The sequence below is a fragment of the Trichomycterus rosablanca genome, chromosome 9 (genome assembly GCF_030014385.1).
Source record: "Trichomycterus rosablanca isolate fTriRos1 chromosome 9, fTriRos1.hap1, whole genome shotgun sequence".
NCBI classification, from domain to species: Eukaryota; Metazoa; Chordata; class Actinopteri; order Siluriformes; family Trichomycteridae; genus Trichomycterus; species Trichomycterus rosablanca.
The window spans coordinates 32,272,128-32,290,150 of NC_085996.1; the positions used below are offsets into that span (position 1 = coordinate 32,272,128).

At 38.8% G+C, this 18,023-nt stretch overlaps 2 protein-coding genes across 2 annotated transcripts; one reads left to right on the plus strand and one right to left on the minus strand.

Annotated features, from left to right (window-relative positions):
- The first annotated feature begins 2,478 nt into the window (after positions 1-2,478).
- Positions 2,479-6,018, plus strand: chgb (chromogranin B). The gene is made up of 2 exons (XM_063002250.1): positions 2,479-4,503; positions 5,688-6,018. Exon 1 carries the CDS (start codon positions 2,506-2,508, stop codon positions 4,501-4,503), a length of 1,998 nt encoding a protein of 665 aa, XP_062858320.1. The 5' UTR covers positions 2,479-2,505; the 3' UTR covers positions 5,688-6,018.
- Position 6,019: 1 nt separating this feature from the next.
- Positions 6,020-15,909, minus strand: trmt6 (tRNA methyltransferase 6 non-catalytic subunit). Its single transcript, XM_063002251.1, has 11 exons — positions 15,661-15,909; positions 14,409-14,542; positions 14,214-14,323; positions 13,055-13,146; positions 12,873-12,956; positions 12,664-12,788; positions 11,820-12,124; positions 10,260-10,345; positions 9,388-9,490; positions 9,200-9,286; positions 6,020-7,824 (listed from the first exon to the last, which is right to left on the minus strand). The coding sequence occupies exons 1-11, from the start codon at positions 15,768-15,770 to the stop codon at positions 7,645-7,647; spliced, it is 1,416 nt and encodes a 471-aa protein (XP_062858321.1). The 5' UTR covers positions 15,771-15,909; the 3' UTR covers positions 6,020-7,644.
- Positions 15,910-18,023: the final 2,114 nt, after the last annotated feature.

The window sequence follows — 18,023 nt, forward strand, 5'->3', positions numbered from 1 at the left end:
GAATGAATAACATTGTTTGCTTACATGACATATAAACCAGTCACTGTATAATATATGCTTTTAAGAAGCAAAAACTGGTAATATCTTTACATTTATCTCCCCCAGTCCACTAAGGTGTTCTTTTCCATTCTGGACTATAGGTCAGGAAATTGTAGGTTGTAGAATGCCAATTGTCTGTTATGGCCTAAACATTTTGACATCCATGGACATGGGTAGCACTGTCGCCTCACAGCATAAAGGGCCTGGGTACAGTTCCCCGGCTGAGTGGACAGGGTCCTTTCTGTGTGGATTATTTCCTCTAAGTCAGGCCAATTGAAGCTACTAAAAATTGCCCTAAGTGTGTATGTGTGTTTGAATGTGTGTGTGTCTGCCCTGTGATGAACTGATGACCTGTCCGGGATGTTTACTACTTCTCACTCAATAAATCAGACCAACTGTGACCCTGCCGAGATCAAGCGCTGGTAAAACAGACAATAAATAAATAAATGAATGTGGGGTAGCACACTCTCCATGGTGGATTTCTGCCCTGCCTCTGGAGTGCCCAGGAGTGACCAAACCTGCGGATACCCTTATCAGGGTAAAGTGAAAGTGAAAATAAAATAATCAATTAATAAAGAAAATAAATAACAAAATGGTAAAATGATAATACAGAATCTTGCATTTTTACAGGGTCCCTGGTGGCTTGAGGGCTTTGAAAAACTGATCTTTTCTCGGGGGTGTGGGGGGTATTTAATGGGTAATGTGCAACATTATGTCATTCTGATAATTAAAATCTGCTCTTATGTACTAATGTCTTGTTCTTTTGAAATTACAGAGTCATTATCTTATGAAGCAGATGGCAAGAAGGAAGACTTGGTATGCCACATGTAGTGCCACATTTTTAATGCAACATCCTAAAAAATCTAAATAGTTACATACAAAAATACATATATATTTTTTTTATTTTAGCGCCCTGGGTGTGTACTAGAGTTGCTGTCTGTACTGGCCAAACCAGATGGTCCTCCACTACAACCAGAGTGTAAGGAAATTCTCAAGACAGGCAAGTAATCTGCTTTGGTTTTCACTTTAAATCTTTAGCAAATTTGCAGTTAAAAGTTTACATACATTGATGTGGTATGTCTACATTATATCAGTGGTCCCCAAGCACCGGTCATTTATTACCGGGCCGCACAGAAAGAATGAATAATTAGAGAAATTTCTATCACTCTTCGGGTGTTAATTGTCCCCAATCACCACTAGGTGGGAGCAACGAGATGTTGCAGCGAAAAAGCTAAGGATTCACACTGATTTTCCATTCTATAGTTATTCTATTTAAAATACCCCCACCCCCGCCGGTCCGTGAAATGATATGTTATATGAAACTGGTCCGTGGTGCAAAAAAGGCTGGGGACCGCTGCATCATATGGCCAAAAATTGTGGACACTCTTGACTGTTCTCAGTGCACAAAGCATAACCATGATGACATTGACAAGTTTGGTGTGAATAGATTTGGTGTAGACCACTCCAGTGACAACTTCAACCCCATAAAAAAACTTTTACAATGTTAAGGCCTTCTTGTCCAACATCACTCTAATCTCACAAATGCTTTTTTAATTTTTTTTTTAATTGGGTGATATAAACAGTAATAGCAAAATAGCCCTTCTCATTTTTAGTCAGAGATTTAGATTTACTAACAGATGGTGACTTATCTGTCTTGTGCCAAAAAACAAACTGTCATTTTCAGAGAATGTCATGCAAGAGAGAAAACTGGCAGAAAACTTATCTTAAAATGAACAAAAAAAACCATGGCTTAGGTTATATACAAACTTTTGACTTTTAACCTGTTCGTGCTTCACAGTGCTTTTAATCACTGTCTGTGTGGGTTTTCTGTAGGTCTTACTGTTTCCGTCTTTCCCCTAAACATATCAGCTCATACAACAAAGGAACAAACATCATAAATTGATTACTCATTTTCCACTATTAATATTGTTAAGGAGGGTTCTTTTTGGTGCAATTGAATATTCACTGAAGCACAAACTGAAGCATGGTTCTTCTATGGCATTACCAAAAGAAACCCCCTTTTTGGGCAACTTAATTTAAGGTTGTAGGTGGACAGTCTACTTTAAATTACCCTAGCTGTTAATATGTAAGTGTGTGATGCTTTATGGTTGATTGGCCCTCTGTCCAGAATGAATTGCTGCATAGTGGTCCAGATATAGCCTCCATATTGCATGTGGCCCTGACCAGGATAAAGTGGTTTTTGAAGATAAAACAATGAAACCCCAGAAGCTGTGCAGCCCCATTCTACCTGCTGCTTTAAATGTGACTTTAACTATATTCTATATTCTAATAATATATTCATATGTGCATTTTAATATAGGTTTCAGTCACACTCCTCCAGTAAGAAAGAACGAGGGAGATGTACATTCTTCAGAGCAAGATGAGAACAAACATGAAGTATCTGATGCTTTGGCACAAGAAGTCATTGATGAACTTCTCAAGAACAATGAGCAAAAGCATGAGGGCATGAATGAAGAACGTAGCCAGGAGGAATTTCCAGACTATTATAAAAGGCACTATATTTTAACAGGCAAAGAAAAACCTAAAGGTCCAGAGGATGAAAGAAGCCAAGAGGATTTTCCTCAAAAAAGACACTTTCTTCCCACCAAGGAGATGCATGAGGATCAAGATAATGAACGAAGTCAGGAGGATTTTCCAAATTATGTGCAGCAAAGGCACATTTTCCTGAAAAACAAGGGCAAACGTGAAGAACCAGATTATGACCAAAGCCAGGAAGACTTTCCAAGCTTCATCTACAAAAGACTCTATCTCCTACCAAGCAAGAGCAAACGTGAAGATCCAGACTATGACCGAAGTCAGGAAGACTTTCCAAGCTTTGTTTACAAAAGACACAATTTCTTGACAGGTGGGGGCAGGTATGAAGATAGTAATAATGACCAGGGGCCGGAGGACCTCCAGGAGAATGAGGAGAGGGAAAAACGGAGGGTTATTAGTAGATACAGACACAGAAATAACCACAAACGAGATAGTGAGTCAAGCAAGGACGAACATGAAGATCCAGACTATGACCGAAGCCAGGAAGACTTTCCAAGCTTTGTCTATAAGAGACACAATTTCTTGACAGGTGGGGGAAGGTATGAAGATAATGACCAAGGGCAGGAAGACCTCCAGGAGAATGAGGAGAGGGAAAAACGGAGAGTTATTAGTAGATACCGACACAGAAATAACCACAAACGAGATAGTGAGTCAAGCAAGGATGAACAAGAAGATCCAGACTATGACAGAAGTCAGGAAGACTTTCCAAGCTTTGTCTATAAAAGACACAATTTCTTGATGAGTGGGGGAAGGTATGAAGATAGTAACAATGACCAAGGGCAGAAAGACCTCCAGGAGAATGAGGAGAGGGAAAAACGGAGGGTTATTAGTAGATACCGACACAGAAATAACCACAAACGCGATAGTGAGTCAAGCAAGGATGAACATGAAGATCCAGATTATGACCGAAGCCAGGAAGACTTTCCAAGCTTAGTCTATAAGAAACACAATTTCTTAACAAGTGGGGGCAGATACGAAGATAGTAATAATAACCAGGGTCAGGAGGACCTCCAGGAGAATGAAGAAAGGGAAAAACGGAGAGTTATTAGTAGATACCGACACAGAAATAACCACAAACGAGATAGTGAGTCAAGCAAGGATGAACATGAAGATCTAGACTATGACCGAAGCCAGGAAGACTTTCCAAGCTTTGTCTACAAAAGACACAATTTATTGATGAGTGGGGGCAGGTATGAAGATAGTAATAATGACCAGGGGCAGGAAAACCTCCAGGAGAATGAAGAGAGGGAAAAACGAAGAGTTATTTCTAGATACCGACACAGAAATAACCACAAACGGGATAGTGAGTCAAGCAAGGATGAACATGAAGATCCAGACTATGACCGAAGCCAGGAAGACTTTCCAAGCTTTGTCTATAAGAGACTCAATTTCTTGACAGGTGGGGGAAGGTATGAAGATAATGACCAAGGGCAGGAAGACCTCAAGGAGAATGAAGAGAGGGAAAAACGGAGAGTTATTAGTAGATACCGACACAGAAATAACCACAAACGAGATAGTGAGTCAAGCAGGAATGAACATGAAGATCCAGACTATGACAGAAGCCAGGAAGACTTTCCAAACTTTGTCTATAAGAGACACAATTTCTTGACAGGTGGAGGAAGGTATGAAGATAATGACCAAAGGCAGGAAGACCTCCAGAGGAATGAAGAGAGGGAAAAACGGAGAGTTATTAATAGATACCGACACAGAAATAACCACAAACGAGATAGTGATTCCTCTGCAGAAGACGGATATCTTGAGACAAGTGAAAGGCTTGCAGATCTAAGTCCTTCCCAGAAACTGGAACTTGCTAATGCTCTCCGATTAAAAATGGGTCTGCTTAACATGAAAGACGCAACTGAGGGAGAAAAGGACGAGCTTCATCAGAACGCTCTTACTTCAGAGTAGGTAATCAAAAATGAAGTCAATCAAAATAAAATAAATCAATGAAAGAAATGAACTCTCAAATGGGGCAACAAAAACTATTCACACTACCTTCATTAGATAACACGTTGATCTAATTCCTTGATAATCCCACAGCCATTAAAAAATGTTCTATTTTTCCAACCTTTTCCCCCAATTTTCTCCCCTAATCTAGTCGTGTCTAATTACCCTGATTTAACCCTCCACCACTGACTGAGGACTCTTCTCAGCTGACACATGCCCCTCTGATACGTGCTCAATACAAACTGCATTTTTCACCCACACGAGTCGAGTTCATATATACCGATCAGCACTGTGCTCGGAGAGCCACACCCTGATCAGCATTATTCCTCAGCCCTGTGCAGGCGCCATCGATCAGCCAGCAGGGGTCGTAATTGCACCAGTTATGAGGACCCATGATCCGACTTGCCCCTAATCCTATGAACAACAGCCAATCATTGTTCATGCAGCCGCCCAGCCCAGTCGAATGGCAGAGCTGAGATTCGATACGATGTATTCGAAAACCCAGCTCTGGTGAGCTAGTATATTTTACGCTGCGCCACCTGAGCGGCTTCCCACAGCCATTCTTGACCAGGAGTCTAAGAGTGAATAATTAACCCAGTGATTGGTGTAAGGGTTGGCTTTAATCTCATATCTATCAATCAATAGTAACACTAGGCAATCTCAGATATACCTTACATTGCTATGTGGACACCTGAATATGTGCATGTTGGTCATATCATGTCAAAACTAAAATAGAATCCCCACATATCAAACAATGTCCAAACAATGAACCTTGCTTTAAGCATAGAGGCACAGACATCTTGGAACACGTCGGTCAGGCTTCAACACAGACATACCTGGTTCTGTCTGAGGGGGGTGCTGGCTGAACAGCCTAGCCATTGGGGAGCTGACCCTATGCTCTGACTCTAGCTACCAAACAAGCTAGCTGGGATATACAGAATGAAACAAACATTCTGTTCTATAAACTGTTCTGAGCAGGGTGTATTCCCACCTTGCGCTGAACATGATCCTGTTCTAAAAACTGTCTTCAAACAGAAGAATCAGGCTGTAAAATAATAAACAATAATATATTTTCAGTAGTCCTCATTCATCTCAACACCAGCAGTACTTGGTTTGATATTGTCTTCTCTTCTTTTCTACCACAGCTGAAAGAACTGGAGAAACTGGTCCCAGTGGAGCAGATAAATAAGCCATGTTGTAAACCAGAGGTGACCCAGACATTCTTACATCTGGCATCCTTATTATAAAACTCCAAAACCTTGTTGTGTTGTTGCTGCTACTGTTTTAAGCTGCTTTTAGATTAATTGTTGCATGATGTATTAACTATGAGGTCTATTAATGTGAATCATGTTTGACAGTTAGTAGAGGCCTGCGTTACCTGTATAAAGCCTAAATACATATTAAGTGCAGAAGTTTACAACCCCTATGGTTGTAAACAAATAAATTAAATAGAATTTACATAAGGATAAAAATTGAATATGAGTGTATCCTACCAATTTCCAAACACTGTTTATGTGCAGATATAAAAGAACATATAGGTCTAGAACTATAGTTTTTAAAGTGTGATGGCTGACTGTGACACCTAGGTGCTGCGAAACCATGGTAAAATGTATTTTTTGAATCTCATAACTTTATACACAATATATTTTAATTCTATTCATGATTAGGCATTAATATGATACATGTAAAATGTATTTTAAACCCTTCTCACACAGGGCCTACAATTAAAGCAGTTTTCCCCAAACTTGAATGAAACTTAACTTTAACGAAAGAGCATTCACCCTACGTTTGAACATAGGCTGTGCCGGAAGTTTGTGTAGAGGTTAATGTAAAGTGCATGCACACACATTTTTTTTTTTACCTTAAGCCCTTCATTTACAATCAGTGACAATACAAATTCACAGTGGACTGATTGACAACAGGTCAAAAACAATCCTTCTACCCACCTACTAGCTAAAATTAGCTAAGAGATTTTAAAAAAGCTATGTGCATAGAACTATGTCTCATCCTAAACAAAAGCACACAGATATACAGTAGCTGGGCTGATGGGTGACCTTAATATACAATTTAGTAAATTATTTTTAAAATATTTAATTTTTAATCAAATATTAAAGTCTTGAATAGTTTTAACAAATGATACCATTCAAAAATTACTATCATTTTCATGATATTACTATTAAATGTTGGAAATATATTATTAGATAAATGCAAAGATCCAAAAGCTGATCAGAAGACAAGTATAGCAGTCGAATGAAATGTCACCAGATCAAAATGATTAGTTATCAGTAAATAAAAATCACATTTAGAAAGCAAATTCTAATTCTTATTCTAAACTTCTTTTTAAATTGCTATTCAAAAAGAAGTGTCATTCTAGCAATTCTTTTTTATAGAGTGTAATGTATTTTTCCACCCCAAATATCTGGCATACCTGTATTTGCTGATATAAAAAACACCCAATTGTTACAGTTCTACTTTAATATCTTAAGTATTTACTAATTTGATATCCACATATCAACAGAACTGCAGTGAAACCTCATACACTGAAAGCTTTGCTTAAATTAAATTCACTGGGTATGAAAACTTTTGCACTCTTTTGTATTTATTAGGTTGACTTGTATCTGAAACCAAAAGCATTATTAAAAAAAACCAACAAAATAAATTCACAAACTATGCTTGTTATATTGTCTCGTATGTACTTGTGGATTGTGCATAAAAACAACAGCATGTCAACTGTTCTAAATTTTGTAGAATTTGTCAAAATGTTTCATTGGTTGTCTGCATCAAATAAAAAGTTAAAATGGGACAAAAACCCTTAATTGTGTCACTGTGATGAAAAAAAAAAACTTTTTAATTAATGTCATATTTTATTGACTGTTATCATGCTTATGCGAGGTCAGCTGTTCAACACATCATGAAACAGCAGGCGAATCACTCATCAAATAAAATATAAAAATGACTGGCTCAAACACTGGCCCTTCAAATACAAAAATAAAAGACCAGGGCTTTCAATAAAGCCTGCAACAACAAAAAAAAGGATTTGATCCATGGAGAAAAGCTCATTTAGGTTATGTCTGCTAAAATAAATTAGACCAAATGAAAAGACTAGACCGCAGTGTCACTGGTGCTGCTCGTCTCACTGAGCTTCATCCTCTTCGCTGCTGGTTCGGAGGTTTTTTGTGAAACACCTGAGGTGGCAGCATCCACGGAGACTGTGATTCCAGAGAGTAGATAACCCCCACCCCCACTCATCAGCAGTACTGGATGAGTCCTGTTGGGTAACACCTAAAAAAAATGATTCAAGATTTTATAATAGATGACACACTCAGTCTAATTATCAACTTGTAAGGACTATTGTTCTATGAATGAAAAGGATCCACTGAACAGATACTATTTTTATCCAGCTTTTACTCTGACAATGAAGATTTTATAAAAATAGGCTATATGAAGAGTATGTAAATACCACTAAAATAATTATTGTCCACTGAAACAATATGGGAAAGTCAACTTCCTGTTTCATTTACATTTGCAGCATTTAGCACATGCTTTTTTCCCCCAAAGTGACTTACAATTATCACTAAATACAATTCAAGCAATTGAGGGTTGCGGGCCTTGCTCAGAGGCCCAACAGTGGAAAATTACTGGTGGTAAGACTTGAACTGGCAACCTTATGATTACTAGTCCAGTACCTTAACAATCAAAGGTCCCACTACCACTGCCCCATGTTTCAGCATGACACAGGAGCACAAAGTGAGGTCCATAAAGACATAGTTTGACAAGTTTGGTGAGGCCTGCACAGAGCACTGTTCCCATCATCACCAAACCCTGTTGGGGTTTGACTTTACAAATTAAATTAAGTCACACAGACACACTCCAACATCTTGTAAAAATCTTCCTATTAGAGTTAACGCTGTTATAGCTACCACATTAACACCAAAATAATGCTCTAGGTTTTGGGATGGGAAGTCTAAAAAGCTCATGGTCTGGTGTCCACATACTTTTGGTCATGTGTGTAAATTTGTGTGGCATAATGGTAAAAGTTACAGGTAACAGTTCCGGGGGTTTGAATCCCAGGCTGGGCTCACAATATAGAAGACAACGGCAGTATGTGAATCTAGATCAGTGCACCCTTGGTGCCAGGCCCAAGCCCAAGCCGAAGGGCATCTGGCAAAAACCATGCCAAATTATATATAAGGACAAATGCTTTACTGTGCTGACCCCAAGGGGGATCAGCCAAAAGGAATCGTTCATGATGCATGTTTTTGAGATGTGAACATTTTAAACTCATGGTGCTGACCATCACCACACTACCAACTGTGCCATCATGCCAACAAGAAATCTTGGTTATGACTTGGTTATGATCATATTGGTTATGATCATTTTTACTAACTGCTACTTCATAGCATGGGTGCAAGGTAGAAGTAAACCCTGGACAGGACATTAAATGCTAATTTGGTCACACCCATCAACCTTCTGTATATTCGAGGGGGTTGAAATAAAGCAGAATAACTGGATGAAACCCACAGTGTGACATAAAAACAAGTGAAACTCTTTAAACAGAGTAACTGAAGGTAAGGATCAAACCCAGGAACCATGTAGTATGGCCCCCATACCACCAACAAGGCTGGGTTATTCCCAAGAAAAGTGAAATCTGAATCACCTGGTAATGCCGGAGCCAGGAGTCCGTCAGTTTGAGACCAATGGCCCCGCCTTGCTCCCTGAGCTTCGTATAACATTCAATCAACGGCTGTTAAAATGAAAAAGGAGATTAATAATTACATTAATTAACATTGGTAATGCAATAATCAATATCATTTTTGCCAAATTGGCAGAAAAAATCATTAGTACCTCTCTGTATTGGCAGTAAACTACAAATGGTCTGGATGGTGCTACAAATTTCAGTAAGCCCAGCAGGACAGGACAGGGGTGAAAGCGACTGGCAATCACTAACCTGCAGTAAACAACCAATTCAGCAGTTAGAACCTGCAGCTCAGCACAACACATGAAATAACCTGGCAGCTAAATATGGAGTTCAATAAAACAGCTACAGGCAAGAAATCAATGAAATACAAGATGAGATGACAAGGCTTATTGAACCCAAAGATTAACATCAGCAATATATTCCTTTCAGATGATGATTTAGAATAGAGAAGGTCCATTGGGTGGAGGGAGGCTGGGTCAATCTATTGTGAAATTTACACTCCATTTATTTCATTACCATAAAAACAAGATTTAAAAAGTTTTCACATTTTCTTTTGAGCTTAAACCCTGTAAAATGTACAAAACCTTAGATGTTCCAGATAAACAGCTAGGCTTTTTGGCTCACGTTGCTAAGCCAATCCGATCATGCCTGTTTTTCCTGTGCAACATCAGGAAGATTTGTCCAGATATATCAAATTTTTAGACTGAAACTGCTTCTTGCAGGGTCTTGCCCATCATCAGACCTCTGCAACTGATCGAAAAAAGCTGCACGCCTGGTTTACTATCAACCCAAGTGCTGCTACATCACCTACATCCAGTAAAGTGTAGGATTTACCTCAAGCTACTTGAAACGCCGCTTGTGGCTCATGATGGCTTAACACCTTCTAAAGATTAAAGACACCTTTTAATACAGTTTATATGAACTTCAAAGAGCTGTACTGTGCATGTCCGGGTGAGGACAGCAGGATTGCTGTCAAAGCTATGCCAGGTTTTGCATGGTCACTACAGAGAAGACTTACCCGTCTGCATTTCGGCTTGTGAGCAGGGCAGCAGCAGCCGCCATCTTTTTTCTCTTCTCCTCCATCCTCACTTTCTTCTCTTGTGCCTAAAATGTAAGCATCCTGAATTAAATCTCAAACCATATTCTCATCTCAAGATATTTTTCTACCATTAAGTATGGTAAGGCAGGGACAGTTCTAATCTGGATCCAGAACAATCTGCACCTGACCTGCAAGTGTGTCGATTTCGCATAAAACACGGTCACGTCAATCAGTAGTCACTATCCAACAATCCGAAGAGAAGAGTGAGAAGTTCTCTGCAGGTTGTTGGGTAGTGGCTACTGACTGGTGTGACCACACTGCTAAATAAGTACTTAGTATGTAACATTTCACTGTAAAGTACAAACCCAATTCTGAAAAATTTCAGTTTCAGTTCAAAATCTCGGCACTGGTGTGCTAGCGGAATATCCCGCTGTGCCACCTGGGCGTCCATTTTTCCTACTTGATAATGTACGAAATCCCTGTGTGATGAAAAAAAAGATGACTTTTTTTTCATTTATTGATCTTGATATATTGTCCCATAAAACCTTCCAGTAGTCAGTAGTCCACTGGTGGTGCTGCATGGCCCGGGCAAGTCTATTTCTCATATTTTGTTACCACAGTAATGGCTTTCCTACCATCATTCAACCTTATAAACAGCTAAAACTAAGACTGTCTTTCTTTGATAGGTCTTAAGCTGTCTTTGAGACACCTACGACTTAAGCTGTTGACTATTAACTTTTCTCCTGATGCTGTTGTGACTAAGTCTATCAGACCTTTTTCTGTCAGTGTTCACCAGTTATGGTCTGTTGATGGTTAAGGTCACTGTACTCACTGGCACCTTGACTTTATTTGCAATTTCTCTATAAAAAAGATCTACACTAAGGATTGTAGTGGTCAGTCTCTCTTATCAATCACCTTTTCCTCACCAGTAAAACAGCAGTATAGTGTACCCTGCAGTGCAATGTTGTTAAAGTACCGACTTTGCAGCAAATAGATTCCAGTTCAATCTGTTTTGACACCACTTGGAAACCTGTCTGTTCAAAAGCAATACACAACATTGGGACTCTCAAAGCTTAATTCACTTTAATTTCAGTTCAGTTTTTGCTAACCTTTATATTTTTACCTTACTGCAGATTACTGCTTACCTTTGTGCATTGTTTAACTGCTTAATTATGAATAAACATAACAATTCTAAAAGTACTTGACTAGTAGTTTTTATTTTTAAAAACTGGTAGTTGCATAAGTTCTAAAGGTACTGCCTGGATGCTCAGGTCTTTTTTGGTGCAATTGTAAAAAAAGTAAAACACTTCTGCTGTTAAGCCCTGAGCATTAAAGCTGAGAGGATTAAATTACTGCCGCGTCAGCTTTTTTTAACGACACAGATTTTAAGGCACTGCAGCTCCACTCCAAATTCAAACATCCACCTTACTACTGCAAATAAAATCCAAATGACTTTTTTAATGAACAGCACTCATTACACAATGGCTTATTTGTCTTTTATCAGTAAATCATCAACATCTCTCAAGTATCAAAACTCACCCTTTGCTCACGTAGCTTCTCTCTCTCCTCCCTCTTCTTGACTTCAGCCGGATCGGTGCTCACCTCCATGCTCTGTGGCTCAGAGCTGTCTGAGGAAGCCTGAGACTGTTGTACCTCTGACTGTCCATTGTTTGGTTCATCTGTATCTTTCTCATCCAGGTTTAGTGTTCCTGACAACAGAGCGTTCACCTTACATAAAGGAAACTCGTGTAACGTCTCGTGGAAATGTGAGGGAAAGCCAAAGCTCTCCATGCCTGCTCTGACCGGACCTCCACCAGGATACATCTGGATGACTGAGCCATGGCCTGGCATAGACGACACAAATGAGGGGAAATTAGCCAAAAAGTGGTATGGAAAGTAAAAGGTAAAAAGTAAAGGTATGCATTACATTAATGGTATAGGTATGGAGACGAGTGCAAGTACTTTATATGACCGAAAGTATGTGGACAGCCCTTTCAAATGCTGAGTTCAGGTGCTTTAGCCTTTGTTTATTGTTTAAAAACAATTTGTTGGAAAAATATTTCCTGTGTACCAAGCACAGAGTAAGGTCCATTAAGACATAATTTGAGGAACTTTGGTGTTAAACCCAAGTGGACTGCCCAGAGCCTGACCTTAAGCCAACTGAACACCTTTGGGATGAGTTGAAATATCAGGCCTTCTCCTTCAGCATCACTGCCAGATCTTACATATTATTAAACTAAATGGACCCAAATTCCAGACAGATTGAGTCAGAGAAGAGTGAAGACTGTTATAATACAAATAGCATATTGGGGGTGGGGTAGATTTACTTATGTGGAATTATCAGCAACCACAACAAAAATAGCAACAAGAATCTTGTTTGTACCTCCCATTCTTTCCATAACTGAGCCGAGGACGAGGCCGGCACATGTCTCAAACACGATGATCTTACTGCCGGCATGAATGTTTCCCAGAGTCAGCATTTGAGCCAAAGTATCATACCGCAGGTGACTGTAGCAGAAAAAATTATTAAGAAAAAGAAAAAAATCCTAATAATAATAGCAACTTTAAGAAACACAGTTTAAGATTCATTACCATACTTTGCCGGGTTCTCTACCATGATACATCATGGCTAGAATGCGAGACGTTGGCTTCAGTACTCTTATTTTGCTTTCATACCTGCAGACATGTACACCAGTCATAAAAATACAAAATAGAAAAATGTATCCAACATTTATTAATTGATTTATTTAAATTAAGCCATCATCGCTACATACTTCTTCTTTTTCTTCTTGATGTATTTCTGCTGAGCAAATTCTGTTTTATCCCTGAATGTTGTGCTGTTGTTTATAAGTTCCTGAATTATCTCCTATAAAGCAGAATGAATAAAATTATACCTGGTGAAAATTAATAGTGAGTTAATGAGTATATTTACATGCACTTATAACCTGTGTGTATACACATTAAAGTCAATATTAGGATTTTTTTATCATCACCTAATGAAGTAAAGCTGTTTGATCCAGTAGTGAGGTTGTGGTGTCAAAACCTTTTATATCATAGTGGCTTTTAATAGTTGTTGTTTATAAACCCTACTTTATTACTTAACTAAATACAATTACTAATACAAGGTTTTGGTTACAGTCCAATATATTTATATATATATGTGTATTTATTTGTTTATTAGGATTTTAACGTCATGTTTTACACACTTTGGTTACATTAATGACAGAACCGGTAGTTACACAAGATTCATCAGTTCAATCACGTGCATGTCTTTGGACTGTGGGAGGAAACCCACACAGACACGGGGAGAACATGCAAAATCCACACAGAAAGGACCCAGACTTCACCTGGAGATCAAACCCAGGAGCTACCCACTGAGCTACCGTGCCACCCATATATGTATATAATCATGAGGTTTTGGTCCAAATATTGGTCCAAAATTTGGTATAATCATGGTTTTAGTCCAAATATAATTCTATAATGTGGGATTTCTCACATAATGCAATTTTCTATGTCTCTGTATTCATTAACAATGGTGGTCCTCCAAACCACACATTACTGCACAAGTTAGTGTATCAAATGTGCTCGCCTGGCTGATTACTATTGTACTTAATATGCACTATGAGTAGATGCAGTTTGGGATGCAGCCACTTTTTATTTCCCACAGTTTTTTTGGTTTAAATTTTTCTGACATACAGAATTATTTAAACAGGATCACATGATCATAAATCCAAATCTCAACAACTCAGCAACAATGATAAAATTCTCATTTTGATTTAGAGTATTATAGTATGCTGTACACACAATTACTTCAATAATCAGACAATGCTCAAACAATTACAGTGCAAATAAATGACTTTCTGACAAAGCAAGAAATTGAAAGCCAACTCATGACTCTGCAATATCAACCCAAACTGAGTGGTGCACACACACCTGGCCCTTTTTTCCTTGCTCTTTGAGTGATTCGATGTCATCTCTGGTCAGTCTCTGTGATTTTCCATCATCTACAATGTGTCTGTTGTCCTGACCTGCTTCTTTCATCTCTGCAAATAAAGAAAGAAAAGCAGTAAATCATGAACCGTTACCATCCACAGTGTTATCGCATATACATGGATACCATTTGATCACCTGCAGAATCTTCCATAGAGCCCTTTGGTTTTAGTATATTAAGTTTCCCTCCTGCATCCACTTCAAATGTCGAGCCATAAAGTTCTCCAACAGTAGCATCCAAAAAGATCCACTGCTTCTCAAAAATGACCTTTCTGTAAAAAAATCAAAGTCAAAGCATGTAGTGTCAAATGCACAAAGTACTAGGATATGCCTGTGCGTAGTCTATATAATATAATAAATAGATATAATTGAGAATTATGCAATACTAAAGAATAAACATTACATTACACATTAACTTATTAGTATGTGTATGTGTGTGATTATTAAACTGTGCATCACTTAAAGCATTGGTAAACACTATGTGGTAGTAAGAAGGAGATTTAAAACCACTAAATTTTGTGCCAAATGGATGTGGTTGATGTAGTGTAGAAATTGAGATTAACAAAATTATTCATCCATATTTCCATTCAGAAAACAGCTTGCAGTTGCACATAGAAAGTATTGAGAGGCAGACTTACTTTCCAAGATCTCAATTCATCTCAATTTCATGTCATTTCATCGCTTTATCCCAATCAGAGTTAGTGGGTCCGGTTTCCACAGAACTGTTTTATTTATGATGACTCAGCAGACACTCTTCCAAAAGGCTAGGCTGGGGTCGCTTGCCTGGCATGCAAACTCCACACAGAAAGGACCTGGACCGCTCCACCTGGGAATCGAACCCAGGACCTTCTCTGGTGTAGGGACAATCCTACCCTAAATATAAAGTACGTTTGCATTTAACTGTTGCTTTAGTTTGCTAAAAGTTTGTATTTACTTCCTTTGGGCGGCACGGTGGCTCAATGGGTAGCACTGTCACCTCACAGCAAGAAGGTCCTGGGTTCGATCCCCAGGTGGGGCAGTCCTTTCTGTGTGGAGTTTGCATGTTCTCCCTGTGTCTGCGTAGGTTTCCTCCCACAGTCCAAAGACATGCAAGTGGGGTGAATTGTCCATGACTGTGTTTAATATTAAACCTGTGAACTGATGAATCTTGTGTAAAGAATAACTACCATTTCTGTTATGAATGTAACCAAAAGTGTGTAAAACATGACGTTAAAATCCTAATAAATAAAGAAATAAAGTTGATTGATCTACTAATGTATTTTACTTTAGATCATGTGTAGTACACTAGAACTAAGCATCACAGTATTGTAGAAATCCAGATATATAACCCATTTGATCGAGTTTACCTCTATGCAGTGTAAATAAGTGTTACAGCTGTATTAATACTCACTTTTTAGTCTCGATCTGTACAGATTTGTAAACATCTCCTCTCTTTAAAACCACATAATCTCCTGCACTGATCCTACACTCCGCTTCACTGTCCACCCCACAGTCCGCCATTTACTCTTACTGATCGATCTACTGATCGAGCTGATCTCTCCAGTCTGAACTACGTTTAAACACAAATTTAACTGATATTACAAACACTGTGTACGACTTTTAAATAAAGCAGCATCACAATAAACTGTGTATCACAATCTTAACCCACGTGCACAACACACCGGTGCTTCCTGTACTACAGGGTGACTAGTCGATCGCAGTTCAACAAGCAGCCAGTGCGTGTAGCAGATCGCTGAGAATGCATTGTTTTTTCATCATGGCCTCCCCCCAAAATTGCAAATACTGTAGCAACATGTTTCGTAACAATCGCACATCCTGGTGAAATTATTAAATTTTTTTTTTGAATTTTCTATTTTCCCCTCTTTTTCAGTTCTTTACAGTCAGTACAGACTGCATTTTTCACCTGCACGAGTCGAGTTCATACACCGACGGGCACTGTGTACGGAGGGCCACACCCCCATCAGCATTATTCCTCAGCCCTGTGCAGGCGCCATCAGTCAGCCAGCAGGGGCCGCAGCTGCACCAGTTATGAGGACCTATGATCCGACTTTTTACCCCTATGAACAACAGCCAATCGTTGTTCATGCTGAGCCCAGTCGGAAAGGCAGAGCTGAGATTCGATACGATGCATTCGAAACCCCAGCTCTGGTGTTCTAGCTTTTTACCACTGCACCACCTGAGCGGCTATCTGGTGAAATTTATATTAAATATTGTACCTTCAAAGGTTTATGGAGTCCATGCTTGGGTGGGTCAGGGCTGTTTTGATAGCACATTAAGTGGGTGATCAGCTTTACCCTTTTTTGTTGGTCTAAATGTGAATAAGCCAATGTATTTCTAAGATGTCCCTGTAAGTATGAGAGTGGGCCAAAATCTTTATTTTCTAATTAATGTCTTACAAAAAAGCTTTACCTTTGACTCATCCGTCTACAGAATATTATCCCAAAAGTCTTGGGGAACATCTAGATGTTTCTGGTAAATGCGAGACAAGAATTTGTCCTTTTTTTGGTCAGCAGTGCATTGCATCTTTCCCATGAATGTCATTTTGCCCAGTGTCTTTCTTACTGAGGAAAGGTTCTTTTGTGACCTCCTGAATAAGTTGATGCGATTTTCGTTAAATTTGAGCCAGCCACTTCTGGGAAGGTTCATCACTGTTTTAAGTTTTGTGGATAGTGGCTCTTACTGTGGTTTGTGGGAGTCCCAGAGCCTTAGTAATGGCTTTGTAACCTTTCCAGACCGGTAATATTGATAAAAATGATTTAATAACTTAGTTTGCATTTGTATATGAATCTCTTTAGAAAATGGCATCATGTGCTGCTTTTTGAGACTTCACAATTGCTTCACATTGTCAGACTAGGTGATGTTTAAATTCAACAGGTCAGGCAGCAAGTAGCTAGTGTGACTAATAAATTAAAGCCCAGTTGGCAGTTCAATTTGGTTAACTGAAGTAGTAGCTATAGGGGGAAGTTACCTTTTCACACAGGGCCATGAAGGGATGAACAGCATTTTTCTTTTTAATAAATAAAATCACCATTTTAAAAAGCATTTGTGTTTACTTGGATTAGCTTTAATGTTAAAATCAGTTTTACAGTTTGAAAGTGGGAAGGGGGCAAATACTTTTTCACAGCAGTGTATATGAGACATTTGCAATATCATGCCATGTTTTAATTAGAAGCTTAGAACAAATTACATCATTTACTTCCAGTAAATTCCTTACTGGATTCCGTAGCAGAAACAGCAGACAAGGAAAACAACAACAAAAATTCATTTAAAAAAATCAGCTGTGTAGAAGCTCCCCCACCAATTCAAGGTGGCTACAAGGTGAAGTACAGCAGCAAATCTTGTTTTCTCATGTTTTTACCTCATTGGTAAAAGAAAGTAAAATAAAATATTAAACAGTGCGCCTCAACATGCCAAACAACAACAAAAGAAATATCCATTCTAAGCATCTATCACACAAAAACCACAGCTTTGACCACCACAAATCCATCATTTCAAAAATATATAAATCGTTCAGTATAAAACATAAAAACGTTGTGCTTGTCTTGCCAAAGTCTGGCATGTTTATGTCATGTTCTAGTTCCTTGCTTCTCCCAAAACATGCCAAAAGGTGGAATGGCTACTTTAAATAGTCTCTAGGTGCGAGTAAGTGTAACTGAGTTAGTGAGTCTGGGTGTTTTCCGGTCTTGCTCTCAGTGTTCCCTGGACAGGATTCAGAACCACTGGCACAGAACGGAGCATATGAAGGGTGCAGTA